At 35.7% G+C, this 20,041-nt stretch overlaps 2 protein-coding genes across 2 annotated transcripts; one reads left to right on the forward strand and one right to left on the reverse strand.

Moving 5' to 3' along the window:
* The first annotated feature begins 2,264 nt into the window (after window positions 1–2,264).
* slc16a7 (solute carrier family 16 member 7) lies at window positions 2,265–10,515 on the forward strand. The gene is made up of 5 exons (XM_073823079.1): window positions 2,265–2,369; window positions 2,580–2,814; window positions 3,096–3,239; window positions 9,046–9,882; window positions 9,954–10,515. Exons 2-5 carry the CDS (start codon window positions 2,598–2,600, stop codon window positions 10,211–10,213), a joined length of 1,458 nt encoding a protein of 485 aa, XP_073679180.1. The 5' UTR covers window positions 2,265–2,369; window positions 2,580–2,597; the 3' UTR covers window positions 10,214–10,515.
* A 16-nt stretch (window positions 10,516–10,531) lies between these two features.
* Window positions 10,532–19,500, reverse strand: LOC141290928 (SRSF protein kinase 3). The gene is made up of 12 exons (XM_073823080.1): window positions 19,401–19,500; window positions 17,081–17,184; window positions 16,713–16,821; window positions 15,024–15,111; window positions 14,847–14,934; window positions 14,090–14,196; window positions 13,853–14,006; window positions 13,683–13,756; window positions 13,433–13,540; window positions 11,710–11,779; window positions 11,534–11,626; window positions 10,532–11,394 (listed from the first exon to the last, which is right to left on the reverse strand). Exons 1-12 carry the CDS (start codon window positions 19,475–19,477, stop codon window positions 11,210–11,212), a joined length of 1,257 nt encoding a protein of 418 aa, XP_073679181.1. The 5' UTR covers window positions 19,478–19,500; the 3' UTR covers window positions 10,532–11,209.
* Window positions 19,501–20,041: the final 541 nt, after the last annotated feature.

Here is a 20,041-nt window from a genome sequence, read left to right on the forward strand (position 1 = left end):
GAGAGGTTAAAAATAAAAGCTTTATTATTTAAATAGAAATAATGCTAAAACAACTGGTCTGCAAGTCCTACTAACTATTTTTTAATTAACTATTATTTATTTATTGTTTACATTTAGTTTAAAAATAATTATGTACAGTCAGGTCCATATATATTTGGACAATGACACATTTTTTATTATTTTAGCTGTTGACCAAAACATATTGAAGTTACAGTTATACAATGAATATGTGACCCTGGACCACAAAACCAGTCATAAGGTTAAATTTTACAAAACTGAGATGTATACATCATATGAAAGCTCAATAAATAAGCTTGCCATTGATGTATAGTTTGTTATGATAGGACAATATTTGGCCGAGATACATCTATTTGAAAATCTGAAATCTAAGGGTGAAAAAAAATCAAAATACTGAGAAAATCACCTTTAAAGTTGTCCGAATTAAGCTCTTAACAATGCATATTACTAATCAAAAATTACATTTTGATAGGTTTACAGTAGGAATTTTACAAAAAAATCTTAATGTAACATGATCTTTACTTGATTTCCTAATGATTTTTGACATAAAAGAAAAATCAATCATTTTGACCCATACAATGTATTTTTGGCTATTGCTACAAATATACCCCAGCGACTTAAGACTGGTTTTGTGGTCCAGGGTCACATATGGGCTTAAAGTGCACACTCTGAGCTTTAATTTTTAGGGCAGTCTCCTCAAATTGGTAGAAAGGTTAAGGAATCACAGCTCTTTAAAATGTACCTCCCCCCTTTTTCAAGGGACCATAAGTAATTGGACAGTTGACTCAAAAGCTGTTTCGTGGACAGTTGTGGGCTATTCCTTAATTTTTTCTACATCAATTAACCAGGTAAAAGGTTTGGAGCTGATTCTAAGTGTGCCATTTGCATTTGGAAGCTGTTGCTCTGAACCCATCATGCAGTCAAAGGAGATCTGCATGCAAGTAAAACAGACAATTGTTAGGCTTCAAAAACAAAAGAAATGCATCAGAGAGATAGCAGGAACATTAGGAGTGGCCAAATCAACAGTTTGGTGAATTCTGAGAAGAAAAAGAACACACTGGTGAGCTCAGCAACATAAAAAGGCCTGGATGTTCACAAAAGACAACAGTATGGTGGATGATTGGATGATCCTCTCCATGGTAATAAAACATTTTACAACATCCAGCCAAGTGAAGAATACTCTCCAGGAGGTAGGTCAAGTCACTGTCAAGTCTACAATCAAGAGAAGACTTTATAAGAGCAAAATAAAGAGGGTTTACCACAAGGTGCAAACAAGGCCAGATTAGACTTTGTTAAAAAACATTTAAAAAAGCCAGACCACTTCTGGAAAAGCATTTTTGGACTGCTGAAATTAAATTCAACGTGTACCAGAATGACGCCTACAACATCATCATCTGTGAACATAGTGAGCAGTGTAATGGCATGAGCATGGCTTCCAGTGGCACTGGGTTACCGGTGTTTAGTGATGATGTGACAGAAGACAGAAGCAGCCGGAAGAATTCTGAAGTGTATAGGGATATACTGTCTGCCCAGATTCAGTTAAATGAAGCAAAGTTGTTTGGGCGGCTCTTCATAGTACAAATGGATGATGACCTAAAACATACAGCAAAAGCAACCCAGGAGTTTTTAAAGGTAAAAGTGGAATATTCTGCAATGGCCAAGTCAGTCTTCTAATTTCAAATTGATTGAACATGCATTTCACTTGCTGAAGACAAAACTAAAGGCAGAAAGACCCACAAACCAACAACAACTGAAGTCAGCTGCAGTAAAGGCCTGGCAAAGCACCACAAAGGAAGAAACCCAGTCTATGGTGATGTCCGTGAGTTCCAGACTTAAGACAGTCATTGCCTGCAAAGGATTCTCAACAAAATATTAAAAATGAACATTTTATTTATGATTATATTTATTTGTCCAATTACTTTTGAGCCCCTGAAAATGGGGGTCTGTGTATAAAAATGGTTGTAAATCCTTAGCATTTTATGTTGTATTTTTGTTCAACCCCTTGAATTAAAGCTTAAAGTCTGCACTTCAGTTTCATCCTGATTGTATCATTTTAAAACTATTCTAGTGGCATACAGAGCCGAAATTAAGAAAAGTGTGTCAGTGTCCAAATATATATGGACCTGACTGTATGTGACTGTGTAAATGTGTATATAAAATGCTACTCATATAACCAGACTTTCAGTCTCTCTCTCTCTCTCTCTTTAAAAAAAGGGCAAGGCATTTCACGTGATATGGGGAACCACAAAAAAAAAGAGACCTGATAAGAAAGAAAAAAAAAAAAGCAGGGCATGATGAACATGTAGCCATCTGGACACTTTGCCAGTTGTCTCTTAACTCATGTAGGAGAGGTAAGCTCACTAAACCTCTGTTTTATACTGTGTTTTAAAAAAAAGTTTTTAGTTAGTGTAAATGTTGATATCAATAAATAAATATGTACAAAGAGTTATCAATTAACCAGAACGTTTCGTAATGATTTCTGGGTGAATGTAAACAAGTGTTCTGTGTTTTCTTTTAATGAAAATCATGGCTAAAATCATATATTTTTCATTTTATTTTAGAGAGGACCTAACCCAAACATGCCCCCATCAGCTACTACAAACCTGGGCTACACTCCTCCAGATGGAGGCTGGGGCTGGGCAGTGGTGTTCGGATCCTTCATCTCTATCGGCTTCTCTTACGCCTTCCCCAAGTCCCTTACCATCTACTTCAAGGAAATCCAGGAGTATTTCTCCATCTCTTACAGTGAGATAGCCTGGGTCTCCTCCATCATGCTGGCTACAATGTATGCAGGAGGTTAGAAAGCATATTACTCAGCTTTGCATGATAATATATATACATGTACGTCATTTTTGGAAAGCTGTGCCATCGCTTGGCATTCCAGGTACTCCTACAATCAGCCAGAGCAGTTCAATATGCACTGGAAGTAACTAAATAACAGGGGGAGCCCAAATCAAAGATTACTCTGTCCCCATGGTTGCATAATGAGCCAGAGCTGTGATCAAGGTTTTAGTATTACTTTTGGGTTCATGACGACTAATATTAGCATTGCATCATCTTCCTGTCTTACCTTACAGGACCTGTGAGTAGTGTTTTGGTCAACCGTTATGGCAGCCGCCCAGTGGTGATAGTTGGTGGACTAATGGTTGGGGTTGCTATGGTAACGGCGTCTTTTGGCACCACCATTTTGCATTTGTATTTATGTGTGGGAGTCATTGGAGGTATGTATTTTTATGTTTATAGCATTTATATAAATGTTCCTGTTCTTCTGCTAATAAAAGTCTTGTTCGATTGTGATTGGTCAGTGTCGGTGCACTGGGGTTCCTCCCCTGCATGTGCAGACCTATTTGTGTGATCAAAGATTACAACCCCCAAGGTCAAATCTCTTCTGTTCGATCTCTAGGTTTAATTTAATATTCTGGGTTTTAAAGAAACACGCAATTCCTTGCTATGCTGGGGTGAAGAAACTGATCCGAGACCTAATAGAGATTTTAAATGAATCATTATTTAGAATCAATTTATTCATATTCATTTGTGAATTTGACTGATTGCAGTACTCACTCATTTAATAATCACTTGAAGAACTTCAAGCAAGCCTCAAGTTAACAAATCACTGAATCTGTTTTGTCAGACTCAAAATGAGCCAAATTTCAGGAGTAAAATGACTCCCAGTGTGCTGATTAGTGCTAAATAATTCAGTGTTAGATCAGACTCTAAGCTACACTACCGTTCAAATGTTTGATTTTATTTCAAATTTTGAAATAAGTATCTTATACTTATCAAGGCTGCATTTATTGCACAGTCAAACCAAAAATGATTCAGACACCGGATGCAATTTTTTAAAATATTTTTTTTACTATAAAAAAGTAAAAAAAAGTTTTTTGGGATAAAATAAACTGTGACATATTATACTCAAAAATTCTACATTAAAGTGGACTACCGGTAAAACTTATTAAAATTTGGGACCAAAAATTATTCATACACTATCCAAGTGTTTTTTCCTTAACTGCTAATATGACCTTTTTACACCACAGACTGAACAAAATTTAGCATTGCTTGGTTAGCAATTGATAGTTAAAGTATTGATAGTTGTGTAAATATATTGTCATACTAACAGTTGTCTGAATTTTTAGTTGATTGTAATCCATTACTTACCTTTCTTTTAAAATTATCTGACATTATCAAGATGAATTTGCTCTGACACAGTTTAACTCTGAAATGTTGTCATGTTTTATTACCATTTTCTCAACTATAGTGAATAAACTGTCAATGTGAGAAACGTTGAAGGTGTCGGAATAAATTTTGGGTTGACTGTATATGCAGTAAATACTTAAATGTCACATTTTTTATTAAAAACAAGACTTTTGAATGGTAGTGTATGTCAGCATGACTGGAACATTAGAGCCTTCTCTCTTTAAATAGGTATTTTAAATATTACGGAGTTATATATTATAGATACTTTTAATACACCATAAAAATGCTGGGTTACTTTTTTCTACCCAACTGCTGGGTTAAGCCTCTTGGGTCATATGTTGGGTAGTTTTTGTGTTACCCAGCGTTTGCGTTCTCACCGACAGCTGAAACTATACACCCGTACGGAGCGTGGGGTTTTTGCGTCCTCTACAGGAAAGAGCGGTTCTCAGCGTCGCCTGTTGCAATTCTTCAGTGAAATAAAGGTTTGTATACGTTTTGTTTAATCGAGTCTAACTCTTTACTGTGCTGTAACGTTAAATTATATTATTTTATGCAACGCAACATACAGGGTGATGTCAGTCAGCTGCATCATTTTAAATGATGGAAATGCCTTTTGTCTTGCATAACAAACTGACATTATTTGTTATAATACCGAATTTAATATACTTTGATGTTAAAATATGTTCTCTAACCTCTGTACTGTTTATTTATAGGCAGGTTGTGCAGTCAGTCACGCCATCTTTCAGCTGCGAGTGAAACGCGCGGCGGCGGTCTGAGGTTCGCAGTTTCCCTGCCGAACAACATCCCATCACCGGCTCAGAGTTTGGGAAAACACCGACAATCCGCAGCTATTTGGTGAAAATGGATTACCTGGGCCGCTGCTGCACTGTAAAAAATGACAGTGAATTTAACGGTAAAAAACTGTAAAAATGCTACGGTAAAAACCTGTGAAATGGTTAACGGTAAGTTCCCCTTCTATATACGGTGAAAAACTGTTTTGGACATTGCATTTAATTTTACGGTAGTATACCGTTTTTGGAAGTGAAAAAGAAACGTAACATTTACAGTGAATAACCGTAAATTGACATTCCCAGAATTCCCTGTATTTCATTTTTTTATTTGATGTTTTTTTTTTTTTTTTTTTTTTTTGTTGATATAACTTCATCTTAATTTTTTTTCTTGGCGGTTTTGTACATTAGTGTTTTATGTTACATCTAATGTTGTCAAATTAATGTTTTTTGCATTATTTAAGTTTTATGTGTGTTACCATGATGGTGTTTAGTGTTTGTGTGAATGACACTGTGCACCTTCTATATATGTTGTCATTTAAAACCTCTGTGCGATGGGCTTTGGTTCATCATGTGATGTTGTCATCACCACCTGCTTTTGGTGGTTATCATTGTATTGCAAAGGTACAAAACAGATTTCGGTTCTTCAAAAAGTTGGTACATTACCATTATATGAGTTACGGTTTTTTAGTATGAAATTGCGGTATTTACCTGTAAATTTATAGGTAAAATTTATTCACTTTATTTCATATTTATTTCTATAAAGTGAAAACCTTAAAATGTAAAACATTGCTACCGTATTTTTTACGGTAAAATTCTGGCAACCACAGCTGCCAGTTTTTTACCGTAAATTTTACGGATTTTTTTTTACAGTGTGGCCAAATGGGTGCCCTAAGCAGAAATTTACTTTTGTGCCCTCTCCCCCAAATATTACGGAAATAAAAATAAAATAATTAAAAAAAACACCTACTAGGGGCCAAAATAGAACTCTATTCAAATAAAAGTAAATACATAAATAAATTGTATCATTTATAAATTACAATTGTAGCTCTACAGCAAAAAATACAAACTGAAATGACACTTTAAATAAAAAGTGTAGCTGCTAAGTCCCTCTGGATCAATGCTTGATTGTACCACTTCATCCTCTTTGGTAACAAATTTCAATATTGACCCTGCATTAAATGAAGCAGAAGATATTATCTGAAGAATTACGGAGCGCACTTTTAAATAAACAGTTATTTTTGGTCAAAAAGGTAAATAAAGAGCGAAATAGCAAGATCGGTGTAATAAAACAGTTTTATCAACAACAAAGAGTTAGGCTACCTCCAATGGCTATGATTTTATTAATACAGTTGTCTGATTGATTTAATAGTCTCAGAATCATACAAAATGATTCATGAAATTAAGCAGTTTTACTATGATAAAACCATGGTTATCTGCCTTTTTATCTATCTTTCTATCATATCCATGCTTGTAAATTGTGTTTTATAGAATATATAATATTTGTATTTGTCTGTATTTTTTAAAATATATTTTTATTCTGTGGTTTTACCTGTTTGCACCAAGGATGTGAGAGAAACGAAACTTCAAAACTCTTGTATGCACTGTACATGTGGCAGTTTTGACAATAAAGCAGACAAGGGTTATGATGTCCACATATTTTTTTTGAGGAAATGATAGGAAAGATTAGATTGGATATTTTAATTAAATGTTTGGTCAATATTAAACAAGGAATTCGATGATCATGTAAGTATAACAACTGCATTAACCAGGCCTTTGGTGCCCTTTTCAGGCATTTCTATTAAAATTGTAATGTAAACTGTTAATTTTGTATTAGATTATGCATTTTAACATTGTTATTTAATGACACCATATGGTCATTATTAATCAATAATCATAATTGCATCTGTGTTTTAATATAATGCATTTGAAGTCATTTTGTTTACTTAGATCTGCTTGTATTCATATTAAGAAAGATGCGTTAGTCGTGAAATTATTACCGACATTAAAACACATTATTAACGTCGACAGAATGAAATAAAGTTTCACAGTATTATGAACGTACCTGAAAGGGATGCACGGGCTTCATCTTGGGCTTTTTTTTTCTTTCGTTTCTCGGCGCCGGACTGTTGATGTCTCTTTCCAGGACCAGGCATATTGTTCATCAATTATTATCATCATTTTTGGCCAAATAGGCAGCCGTAAACAGAGGTGAGGGCGCGTCATCACGTGTGCTTACTATAGCCTACTCTGCGTTCACCGTAAAATGCAATATATATACGTTTATATTTTTATACTTTTGTTTATTTGTATATGTATGTTATTAATATTATTTTATTATTATAATATATAAAAACGATTTTTTTTGAGCAGCTGGGATGGTGCCCCCCTGGGAGTTGGTGCCCTATGCAGACTGCATACTCTGCGTATAGGGAGCGGCGGTACTGGGGATTACAGACAACAGTAGAATACACTTGAATTTAAGGAGAAGTTCACCTTAAGAATAAAAATGTCCTGATAATTTACTCACCCCCTTGTCATCCAAGATGTTCATGTCTTTCTGGTCTGAGTCGCAAAGAAATTAAGGTTTTTGAGGATGTGCGGCCATTGTGGCGATACTCGGATGTAAACAGCAGCATGGGTTGAGTGGTTAACGTACTACTTAAGTTCTACTCATTTATGCTGTCTAAATCACATAAAAATGTGTTGAAGCTGTTAAATCATATAGAGGAGGACTTAGTAAGCAGGAAAGGGCATTATATTTAAATAAAGTACAGGTCTCAATGCTAAGCAGATAGTGTTCCCTTGGGTTACTGCTGTACACAAAACTACTCTGCGTTTATTAACACTGCTTTATAATCCTTTATACAGATGCTAGATGAAAAGAAAAGAACAGACTAAATATAATTATAAAAAGTAATGTTATATTTTCTCACAAATGACATTTTGGAACATAGAAGCGGTGCAGTAAATGTTCGAGACTGATGATAGCCGGACTGATGACCCGACAATTCTTTCTTCTGTTACTTATCCTGACCGAGTTCCATTCGGTTCAATTTCATTGTTTACGTTTGGTGCCGCCAAAATATCTAAATTCTGGATTGATGATGTAATGTAAAAACACTCTATAGTGGACTTCAATGGGGATCAATGGGTTTAGGGTCCAAATTGCAGTTTTAATGCAGCTTTAAAAAGGTCTAAATTTATTGTTTTTAAAAAATGACAAATCGTTTCACTAGATAAGACCCTTATTCCTCAGCTGGGATTGTGTAGAGCCTTTTGAAACTGCACTGAAACTGCAATTTGAACCCTCAACCTGTTCCCATTAAAGTTCACTATATGGAGACAAATCTTAATTTCTTTGTGACTGAAGACCGAAAGACATGAACATCTTGGATGACATGGGGTTGAGTAAATTATCAGGAAAAGTGAACTTATCCTTTAAAATGTTACTTTTCTAATTTCTAAAATGCTTATAATTGTGTAATACTGCATTCATACAAATAAATTCAATGTCTTATATTTTTCTCCATGGGTGTTCTTGCTTATTAACAAATATCCACCTTTTGATTATTACTGTTGCCTCTGTGTGTGATTTCTAATTTCCAAGCAATTTTAAGCAAGCAATATAGTACATTTTAAACATTAGTGAAGTAAAACAACCCAGCATGTTTGGTAAAACAATTAACCCAACCAGCTGGGTAAGCAGTGTGACCAGCATGTGATCTGTCCAATATTTAACCAGCGTTGAGTTGCCAAATGACCCATGGCTGTTTATAACCCAGCATTTTTAAATTTAGAGTTTACATAAATTCAGAAATACAGTCAAACCAAAATTTATTCAGACACCTTCAACATTTCTCACATTATCATAGTTTATTCAAATGGTAATAAAATATGACAAGAACTCAAGAGTTAAACTGTGTCAGAACAAATTAATCTTGATAAAAAGTAGAGTGCTTTTATTGGAGTAATATCATCAGAACATCTGTATTTCTCAAGTACAGGATTTAAACTTTGTACATAAAATGCTTTTGTTTTACAGGCTTTGGCTTAGCTTTTAACCTGCAACCATCTCTCACCATAATCGGTAAATACTTCCTAGTGAAAAGGCCGATAGCAAACGGCCTGGCAATGGCAGGCAGCCCGGTCTTCCTGTCCACCCTGGCTCCCCTCAACCAGTTTCTCTTTGACCATTTTGGATGGCGAGGAAGCTTCCTCATCCTCGGAGGAGTGGTGCTCAACTGCTGCGTGGCAGGATCCCTTATGAGACCCATCAAGATAAAAACAGAACCGTCAATGAGCAAAACCACAGATGAGAACGATACAGAAAAACCGGACGTCACCTCTCAGACAGCTGGACAAGACGAGTCCAAGCAGTCAGGCTGTGCAGCAAAGGTCAACCAATTCATTGACGTCTCGCTCTTCAAACACAGAGGCTACCTGATCTATCTAGTGGGGAACGTGCTCTTGTTTTTTGGATTTTTTGCTCCAGTGGTCTTCCTGGCACCATATGCCAAGCATCAGGGAATAGATGAGTACTCCGCAGCATTCCTGCTCTCCATATTCGCTCTAGTTGACATGTTTGCACGTCCAGGAACGGGTTTGGTCGCCAACACCAGATGGATCAGACCCAAGATCCAGTATTTCTTCAGCTTCGCTGTGACATACAATGGCCTGTGCCATATGATGTGTCCGCTCTTACCAGGTTACAGTGGCCTGGTGGTGTACGCTGTGATTTTTGGCCTGGCTTTTGGGATGGTGTGTGCTCTTCTGTTTGAGGTACTCATGGATTTAGTAGGAGCCCAGCGGTTCTCCAGTGCGGTTGGGCTTGCTACCATTATAGAGTGCGGGCCTGTTCTGCTGGGGCCACCAATATCTGGTAAGATCATCACTGCCATATCTCACTATGTTATTGTGTTCAGGATGTTTATTCACAGACTTCTTTCTCAGGTTTACTGGTTGACATCTACATGGACTATAAATACATGTACTATGCTTGTGGCATGATGATGCTGGCTGGAGGTATCTTCCTCTTCATCATGAACTATTACAACTACAGATGGTTGGAAAGGGAAGAGAAACAGAGAAAGGTGGAAGAGCTAGAGATTGGCTCAGCCAAAGAGTTTGCAGCCAATGAGGAGGACAACCAGGAAGAGATCAAACTCACCAAAGAAGGGGAAGTAGGGAACTCTACCTACGAAGAGCCTTGAATGTGTCATCTCTTGTTAGAAACTATATCTATTTGTCTTTTGTCCTTTGTATCATTCTACCTGTCTGTCTTTCTGTCTATATCTCTTTCTGTCTATATGTGATCCTGGACCACAAAACAAGTGTTACATAGCACAGGTATATTTGTAGCAATAGCCAACAATACATTGTACGGGTCAAAATTATCGTTTTTTCTTTTATGTCAAATATCATTAGGATATTAAGTAAAGATCATGTTCCATGAAGATATTTTAATTTCATACCGTAAATATTTCACTTAATAAACTTAATTTCTGTTTAGTAATATGCTTTGCTTAGAATTTCATTTGGACAACTTTATTATTATTTTCTCAATATTTAAATTCTCAATATTTAAACAAATTTTCGCACTTAAAAAGATTTTCATAACATGTCACCTTTAAGATTCACCTTGACAAATGAATATAGTTAAAATGTCTTAAGAAAGAAAAAAACATTTATCTATAGACACATAGCACTCATTGCATGTTCACTCTTAAAACATTTAAAAAAAAACATTTTGTTTGTTTGGTATATTTAAACACACTACTTACATCTCAGAGCACCAATATTACTCATGTCAGGAGAACTGATCGGTCATATGATCATCAAAGCTTTTAGTCTCTAATCTATGCATAGAAACACCACAGGCCTTATTTAAGAGTGGAATGTATGTACCAGACGATTAAACACATTCCAAAGCTTTAAATGCAGTTGCTGTGCAAGCTTTGCTATGTACACATCTATGTTACAGACCCAGCCACCCTTATTTAAATGGATAGGTCACCCAAATATGACTATTTTATAATCATTTACTTGAGATTTGGAATATGATGACATAAGAGTGAGTAAATGAAGACTCAATTTTCACTTACATAGACTTTCACAAAGTCCTATTTGGAAAAATATACTTTGGAAGCATGGCCTTTTAAGGAACAGACATAAACAGAAACCTATTTAAGTAAAACAGCCAGAGAGGGTTACAGCTTTAGCCAGGGATGTTTGAGACACTGAGCTGCTGTTGCCCTCCGCTCTGGGAGGAAGTTCAACATCTGTAACAGGAAATCAGAGAAAAGTGATGCCTCTCTGAGGAGAAAGTGATATTTCTCCACCAGCACTTCATACAGCCCCCATGGACGGAGGACGGCTATTCGCCGCATATCACCTGAGCAATAAAAAACATAGTTAAAATAATGAAACTACTGCAACACTTCTGCTGGAAGAGAGTTTGGTTTTTCTTACACATTAAAATGTTGAATTTGATCCAATGAATTAGGAAAGAACAAATCTTGTATTGTACTCACCCTTGCGGTTGAAATACTCATAGGAATATTTCCCAGACAGAGCCACTGACACTGGGATCTTACCCAGGAGCTCAACAATATGAGCCAAGTGGTCTAAAAATAATAAAAATGTTCAATCCCACAAATCTACACTTCTCTAATAAAAATATATTCATGATGACTATTAAACAGTTTACCTTCTTCTAAGGAGAAATTCGGCCCTGCTTTGGGTTCAAATAAGGAATCACCAGTAACAAGCTCAAATGTCTGTTGAAAAATAACACAGATGAAATAAACAATGCTGGATAGTAGCTAATCACATGTAATCAGGATTCTGCAATCATATTAAAATCTTAGCATTTAAAATGCTCATAATCCTAGGGATGTAACAGTGTTATCAATTTTGTGGTATTGTGATAGCAAAACTTCCTTCATATCATTGTGGTAACATGATGATATGAAACAATAGGTCTTTTATTTAAAATATATTTAAACTTCTTATTCTAAAAGTCTTTAAAGTTGTGTTTTGGTCCATAGTATCTGATAAATGAACGATGCTTTATTTTTGCAGCAGATGATTACAGCATTTGACTAGATTTGTAGTGAGACGTGTTTTTGTAAGTCTGTTTTCACATAATCTGGAGTTTTCCAACAAAATAAAAGCTTTACTGCTGTTTCTGTCAAAACAAAAGCTTAAAAGTGCAGTATGAATTGCCAACGGATTAAATGGGTAACGTTACTGCAGTCCTAATTCAAAATATCTCTTTCAACTGTAAAAAATTAGGAAATAAGTATTGTAATTTCCCTACTGTAGTGTAAAGCAAAAATAATATGCCCATAAAATATTCATTTTCATTTATTTTACAGTGCAAATGTTTTACAATATATGGATATTACTGTCATAGGAATAATAACAATAATAGAAAATTGCTGTTATTTCTATTATTATTTTGTAATATGTTTGGCTTCCTAAAACACTAGTGTGAATGTAATTTAGACTGAGACAGTATATCACAAAAAAAAAAAAAAGGATTGAGTCCCCTTTAAAGATGACTTAAGTTTTCTTAGTTAGGAACAACAATTTGAACTCTTAATTTGGAACTCTCGAAGTGCATTAGATAGGAGAATTAAAATCTGCAATTTTTCCCAAGTCTTTATTTGTCTTTTTTTTTTTAAATACCGCAATAAATACCGACATTTTATCATATTGTCAAATTTTGATATCGTTACATCTCTACAGATTACAGTTACTTTTATATGGATTATAAGATTACATGGTTAGTAAATTATTACTATTTTTTAAAATCTCCCTATTTTTTTTCTGTTTTAAATTAAAATTTCTAAAAATACTGTGGAATATCATTTAGCTGTGACTATATTCACAAATGTTGTGTAAATACATTCAGAAACCGCTTCTAAATTTGGGTGAAAAGAGCACCTCTGAAGCAATTAGATCATTTCTGAAACAAATAATTATGCAAATTACTGAACACTGGTGGTCTATAGCTGTGAAAAACCATCTTCATCATATCCAGTGACCTTTAAACCCAGTTTGAGAAACCCTGGTGTAATGTAATGTTTAATGCATTTTATGATGTTGATATAAAAATATTAAACTATAAAACGTAATCTAAAAAGTAGTCAGATTACATTACCCAAAATGAGTGACCTAGATTTTTTTTTACATGTTTCATCATTCTCAAATTTTCATCAAAACTGAAGCAAATGTTTTAAGCAATTACCATTTTTCACTTAATATCGCTTAAAACCACAAATTACAAGATCAATGCCTGCTTACAATTAAATAATCCAAGTAATCCAGTCATGTGGTCAACAGTTGTACACTTCTGAATCTCAAGAAGAAATTTTCTTTTAGGATGGATATATTTTGCCAAACACTGTCGACAGCTGTAGACTCACCAAGCAGGCCACACTCCAGATGTCAGCTGGAGGCCCATATTCAGAGCCTAAAAGAACCTCCAGAGAGCGATACTGTCTGGTTTGAATCTCTTGACAAAAGTGTTTGTACTAGAACAACAAGAAAAGAGGTTAAGCAATCTAATCAGGCATAAACATCGTGATTTCACTGATTGAGTTCATCATAAATATGTTTTCACAAGACCAGGCTGCACATTGTTTGACTTTGAGGAAAGCATTGTATGTGTCGCACCACCCAACATGAGCTGCCAAGGTCTGCAATCTTCACTGTGACGTTATCCAAGTTTCCAGGTTTTCCAATTGCTTCTGCATGAAAGTAGATGATGACATACTTTGTTGCAACCTTTATTACAGTGATTCAATGTAACGATTTACTTCGTTCACATTTAATGATTTTCTTACTGGGATCCTGGAGTATCGTGGTTTTAATATCTGAAGAGTAAGTTTGTATTGCGCCCCCTGGAGGATGAGATGAGGACAGCAGGATGTTCTCAGGCTTGATGTCTGTGTGAATGATCTTGCAGTGGTTGTGAAGATACTCCAGACCTTCAAGCACCTGAGACAGATACAATGCTGATTTATATAGTCTTTCTTTTTAGACACCAGCTCTAGATTAAAGTTTACACACAATTGACTCACCTGAGTGATGACGTGTTTGACAAAGGTGAGAGAAAGACCTGGATTACCAAAACACACTTGCCAGCAGCGCAAGTCTGGCCCCAGCAGCTCCAACACCAGACAAATATCTACACAGTGGTCAAGAAATAACTAATAACTCTTATTATGTATCGCTGTACATTACAAAAACATGTGCAGCTTGTGAATGACTCTTTATATATTATATGATGATTTATATATTATAAATGTGACCCTGGACCACAAAACCATCAAAAAAGTCGTAATGGTCAATTTTTTGAAATTGAGATTTTTACACCATCTGAAAGCTGAATACGACTATTTAAAAATCTGGAATATGAGGGTGCAAAAAAAAACAAAACACTTAAATATTGAGAAAATCGCCTTTAAAGTTGTCCAAATGAAGTTCTTAGCAATGCATATTACTAATCAAAATTAGGTTATGATATATACGGTAGGAAATTTACAAAATATCTTAATGGTACATGATCTTTATTTAATATCCTAATGATTTGATAAGTTTGACCCATACAATGTATTTTTAATTATTGCTACAAATATACCCATGCTACTTAAGGCTGGTTTTGTGGTCCAGGGTCACATATGATATATCAAAATATAGACACACTTTTTGAAAGGTCAAAACGCCCCTGAATCCAGTCATAAAGTGCTATTTTACTATAAAAATGTGAATAATATCAATGTCTAATGTTTATCATTGTTGTAATGCTTCATTTCACATGATATTATGAAAGGATACGAATGCCGTTCACACCAGCTATCTTAAACTCATCCAGTAACTGCACTATATGTTCTTTAAGAGGGTGACGGGCTGTGGGACCACTGGCCTAGAGAGGGAAAAGGTTGAGATGTACAAACACACAATGGAAGAGAGACAAAGAACCTCCAAGAGAGAGAGAGAGCGAGAGACACTCACACATCGCAGTAATGTCAGTTCATCTTGGCCAGCCTGAGTAAATCCAGCTCCGCTTTTCAATACCTTCACTGCCACATGCCTGCCTGACCTGCAAAACCACAAACAAGAAGACTTGAGAACACAGAATTGAACACTTTCGCATTTTGTTATGCTGCTGCCTTATGTTAAACTGCTTTAAATGACTTTTTTCTACATCAGTCCACGCTTCATACACCATAATGACAAAGCAAAAAAATTGCAAATTTATAAAAAATAAAAAACTTAAATGATTTGATTGCATAAGTATTCATACCCTTATCTGGGACAGTTATAATTTAGCTCAGGAGCATTCATATTGCTTTTAGATGTTACGACATTTCAAATGGAGTTAACCTGTGGCAAATTCAATTGAATGGGTATTATTTTGGAAAGGCACACACGTCTTGATAAAAGGTCTAACAGCTGAAAATGCATATCAGAGCAAAAACCAAGCCCTGACGTAAAAAAAAAAAAAACTGCCTGTAGAGCTCAGAGACTGGATTGCACTAAGACACAGATCTGGGGAAGAGTTCAGAGAAAATTCTGCTGCATTGAAGGTTCACAGAAGTGTTGTAGCCTCTGTTCCCCTTAATGGAAGAAGTTTGAAACAACCAGGACTCTTTCTAGAGCTGGCCTCCTGGCCAAACTGAGAAATTGATGGAGAAGGGCCTTGGCTAGAGCTGTCACCAAGAACCTGATGGTCATTCTAGTTGATCTCCATTATCATATATGCAGATGGGAAAAACTTACAGAGGGACAAACACCACTGCAACACTCACCAATCTGAGCTTTATGGTGGTGTAGCAAGACTCAACCCTCTCATCAGTGAAAACACACTTGGAATTTGCAACAAAGCACTAAAAGGACTCACAGACTGTGAGAAACAAGATTCTGTGGTCCGATGAACCTCGGTTCGAATCATCAGGTTTGAAGGAAACCAGACAATGCTCATCACCTGCAGAGTACCATCCCAAAAGTAAAGTGTGTTGGTAGCAGCCTCATGCTGCGGGGCTGTTTTTCAGTGGCAGGGACTGAGGGACTCATCAGAATAGAAGTAAAGCTCAGTGCACCTAAATATTAAGATAGCCTCAATAAAAAAAAAAAAACAGTCCAGAGCATTCAGAACCTCTGGGCAGAAGGTTCACCTTCCAACAGGACAATGACCCTAAGTACACAGCAAGAGTGGCTTACAGACAACTCTGTGAATGTCCTTGAGTGGTCCAGCCAGAGCCTGGGCTCGAAGCCAATCAAACATTTCTGGAGAAACCTGAAAATGTCTGCCAGCCTCCATCCAAGCTGACAGAGCTTGAGAGGTGAAGAGGTGAGGCGAAGAATTGCAGAGAATTGCCAAATGTTGATGTGCAAATCTTGCTGCATCATACCCAAAAAGACTGTAAAAGTGCTTCAGCTAAGTACTGAGTTTAGGGTATGAATACTTATGCAATGTGCTTATCTCAGTTTTTTTTTAGTTTTAATACATTTATGAAGTTGACAATTCTGTTTTTGCTTTTTCATAATGGTGTATGGAGTGTAGATTGATGAGGGAAAAAATTATGTAAATGTTTAAAAGGCAGCAACATAACAAAACATGAAAAAAAGGGGTATGAATACTTTTGCAAGGTACTGTACATACATTTACACAAGGCAACACAGAACACACGATTTCAGTACCTGAGGTCAATGCAGAGCCATACAGTAGAGAAATAACCCCATCCCAGCTTTGATAAAACCTTGTATCTCTTATTAAACACATCGCCCACATGGACTGGGTGATACCCACCTGTAAAGAGAAAAAAAGAACTGTATACACTTATAAAAAATAAAGGTTCTTAATTGGTATCTACAGTTCCACGAAGAACCTTTAACATCCATGGAAGCCATTTATTGCACAAAATGTTCTTTATTCCTTTTTGCCAAAAAATAGTTATTTTAAGAACTGTTTATTGAAGGTTCTTTTGGGAACCAGAAAGGTTATATAACATATAATATTATATCAATTCTATGTATTAATGAATAATGACAGATTTAAAGAGTCTCACCATAGCAGTAATCTCTGGGATCTTCTTGTTCCTCTGAGGAAACAGGTTCAAGATGTTCAAAATTCCTTAGTGTTTTCAGCTTGGAGTCCATAACTACATCAGACCTGCATTAGAACATATCCATGCGTATATTATCATTTTAAAGTGACATCTGACTATTCATACATGCATAGTCACACATATGATGCCAAAAGTAGGTGAATTATTCAGTGGTTGCTGACGTAATGGAGCACATACAAAAGCCTAAATCTGTGCTGGTGTATTCTTAGACGACCATAAACGTCCAGTAGAGGTGGAAGCACAGCTCTTCTATCCTGACACATTTGGCTCACCAAGGGTCAGATAAGCCAGTACCACATTTAGATCTCAACACCCGCTGCTGTGGGAGTTTACAGCAGGATCTGAACCGTGACCTGAAAATATATCAGGCCACTGTCTGTCTGTCACTCATGTCACACAAGACTTTGAAGGGCAACATGAGGGCATATTCTCACAGTCAGACTCACTGTTGAATTTTTTGCTTAATTGCTAATGAAATAAACTTTATTGACTGAAAAAATATGCATTAAGAGCCAAGGGTGTAAACTTTTGAACAAAATGATCTTGTTGTGACTAAATATATATATTTTTTTCATTTAGTACTGCCCTTCAGAAGCTACAAAAGATACTTGCGTGTTTTCGAGAAGACAGAAGTTAAATTTACCCTGATCTTCAAAATTCAAAAAGTTTACACCCCTGGCTCTTAATGCATTATGTTTCCTTCTGGAGCATCAGTGAGCATTTGAACCTTCTTTAATAGTTGCATATGAGTCCCCCAGTCATTGTTGGAATGGGTTCAAATACACAAAAATTTAAAAAAAAAATTTAAAAAAAAAATTAGTGGGACATGAAAGATTTTTCTGAAGAACAGCAGGCAGTTTAACTGTTCAGGACAAACAAGGGACTCATGAACAACAATCATTAAAGGAACACTCCACTTTTTTTGGAAATAGGCTCATTCTCCAACTCCCCTCGAGTTAATAAGTTGAGTTTTACCGTTTTGAAATCCATTCAGCCGTTCTTCTGTTCTGGCGATATCACTTTTAGCATAGCTTAGCATAGATCATTGAATCCTATTAGACCAATAGCATCACGTTCAAAAATGACCTACGAGTTTCCATATTTGTTGTATTTAAAACTTGACTCTTCTGCAGTTATATTGTGTACTAAGACCGGTGGAAATGCAAAGCTTCAATTTTCTAGGCTGATAAGATTAGGAACTACACTCCCATTCCGGCGTAATAGTCAAGGAAGTTTGCTGCTTCCTTGACTATTGGAAACTCGTTGGTCATTTTTGAACGCGATGCTATTGGTCGAATAGGATTCAATGATCTATGCTAAGCTATGCTAAAAGTGATATCGCCAGAACAGGAGAACGGCTGAATGGATTTCAAAACGTTAAAAATCAACTTATTAACTCGGGGGGAGTTGGAGAATGAGCCTATTTCCAAAAAAAATGTTCCTTTAAAAAAAACAAAAAACAAAAAACATTCACATCATTAAGAATCAAGGGGATGTAAACTTTTGAACAGGGTCATTTTTTATAAATTCAACTATTATTTTCTCTTGTGGACTATTTAAACATCTTTTATGTGAAATATCTTATTCGGGTCAGTACTTAATAAAAAATAACATGCATTTTGTATGATCCCTCTTATTTTGGTAAAATAAATAACATTTTGCACATTCTGCAAGGTGTGTGTAAACTGTTGACTTCAACTGTACTAATTCATTCATTCATTCTAAAATTACAATTTTATAATTCTATAATCGCTATGATATGTCTGTGTTAAAACAAGAAACTGATGTGAGTGTAACAGCAGCATAATTTAACTATGTAATTCTGTCAAGTACTTCAACTAAAACTCAAGAAATGTCAATTAGGTCGATGCTCTTAAATAAGTGGTACATGACCTGAAGTCTGAGAACCACTGCTATAAACCAATAAAGCACATCCTATATATAAAACAACATAACTCATCTAAATATACAGCAGACATTTTCATTATATAAGGTTTAACTTCTGCCAACACCAATTGGGCAGTACAGTATCCCAGTCCTAAACACCAGTGTTTACTGTCATACAACTGTAGTCAAACCCTCTCATTTAAACTTTTTTATAGAAGAATTGCAAGACATTTACATTTACATTCTACATGGCTACCAAAGGCCACAAACAGACAACAGCAGGAGCAGATTTTAAATATTTTTTTCTGAAGGCATTTACAATGAAAATACTGTACATAAAAGCATGTTGAGTAAATAAGTGTGTTGTACTCACGATTTGGCGCAGGCCATGTTCTTTGTGTTTGTTTGCATGATTTCATCAGTGGTCTGGAGCTGCTTATAGATGCTCATCCTGACTTTATGATGGGGGGATTTCCTCTAAACCATTTACAGCCCTCTCACTTTCCACCTCTCTCTCTCTCTCTCTCTCTCTCTCTCTCTCTCTCTCTCTCAGGGTTGAGAGATATTCTGAGGTGACAGGTGGTTGTGCTGCTCAGTTTAACTAAAACATAGACAAAACAATGACAAAATTTAATGACACCGGAGAGAAAACACCAAAGCAGGGAAAATACATTAACAAGTAGATGCTGATGGAACATCCAACTAAAATAAGCCGCACAAAGCCACAAGAAACTAATAATTACATTACTATGCATACACTGCAAAAAATGCTTTTCTTACTTAGATTTTTTGTCTTGTTTACAGCCAAAATAAAAAAATTTCTAGACGAGTAAAAGTCATTTTCTTGTTTTCAGTCAAAATTGAGTTACTTATATAATAGATAATCTGCCAATGGGGTAAGCAAAAAGCAAAAAAAAAAAAAAAAAAATCTTACCTTATTGGCAGATTATTTTGCTTGTTTCAAGCAAAAACTCACTTAATTTTGACTTGTTTTTTCTGAAAACAAGACAATAA

The sequence above is a fragment of the Garra rufa genome, chromosome 18 (genome assembly GCF_049309525.1).
Source record: "Garra rufa chromosome 18, GarRuf1.0, whole genome shotgun sequence".
NCBI lineage: Eukaryota > Metazoa > Chordata > Actinopteri > Cypriniformes > Cyprinidae > Garra > Garra rufa.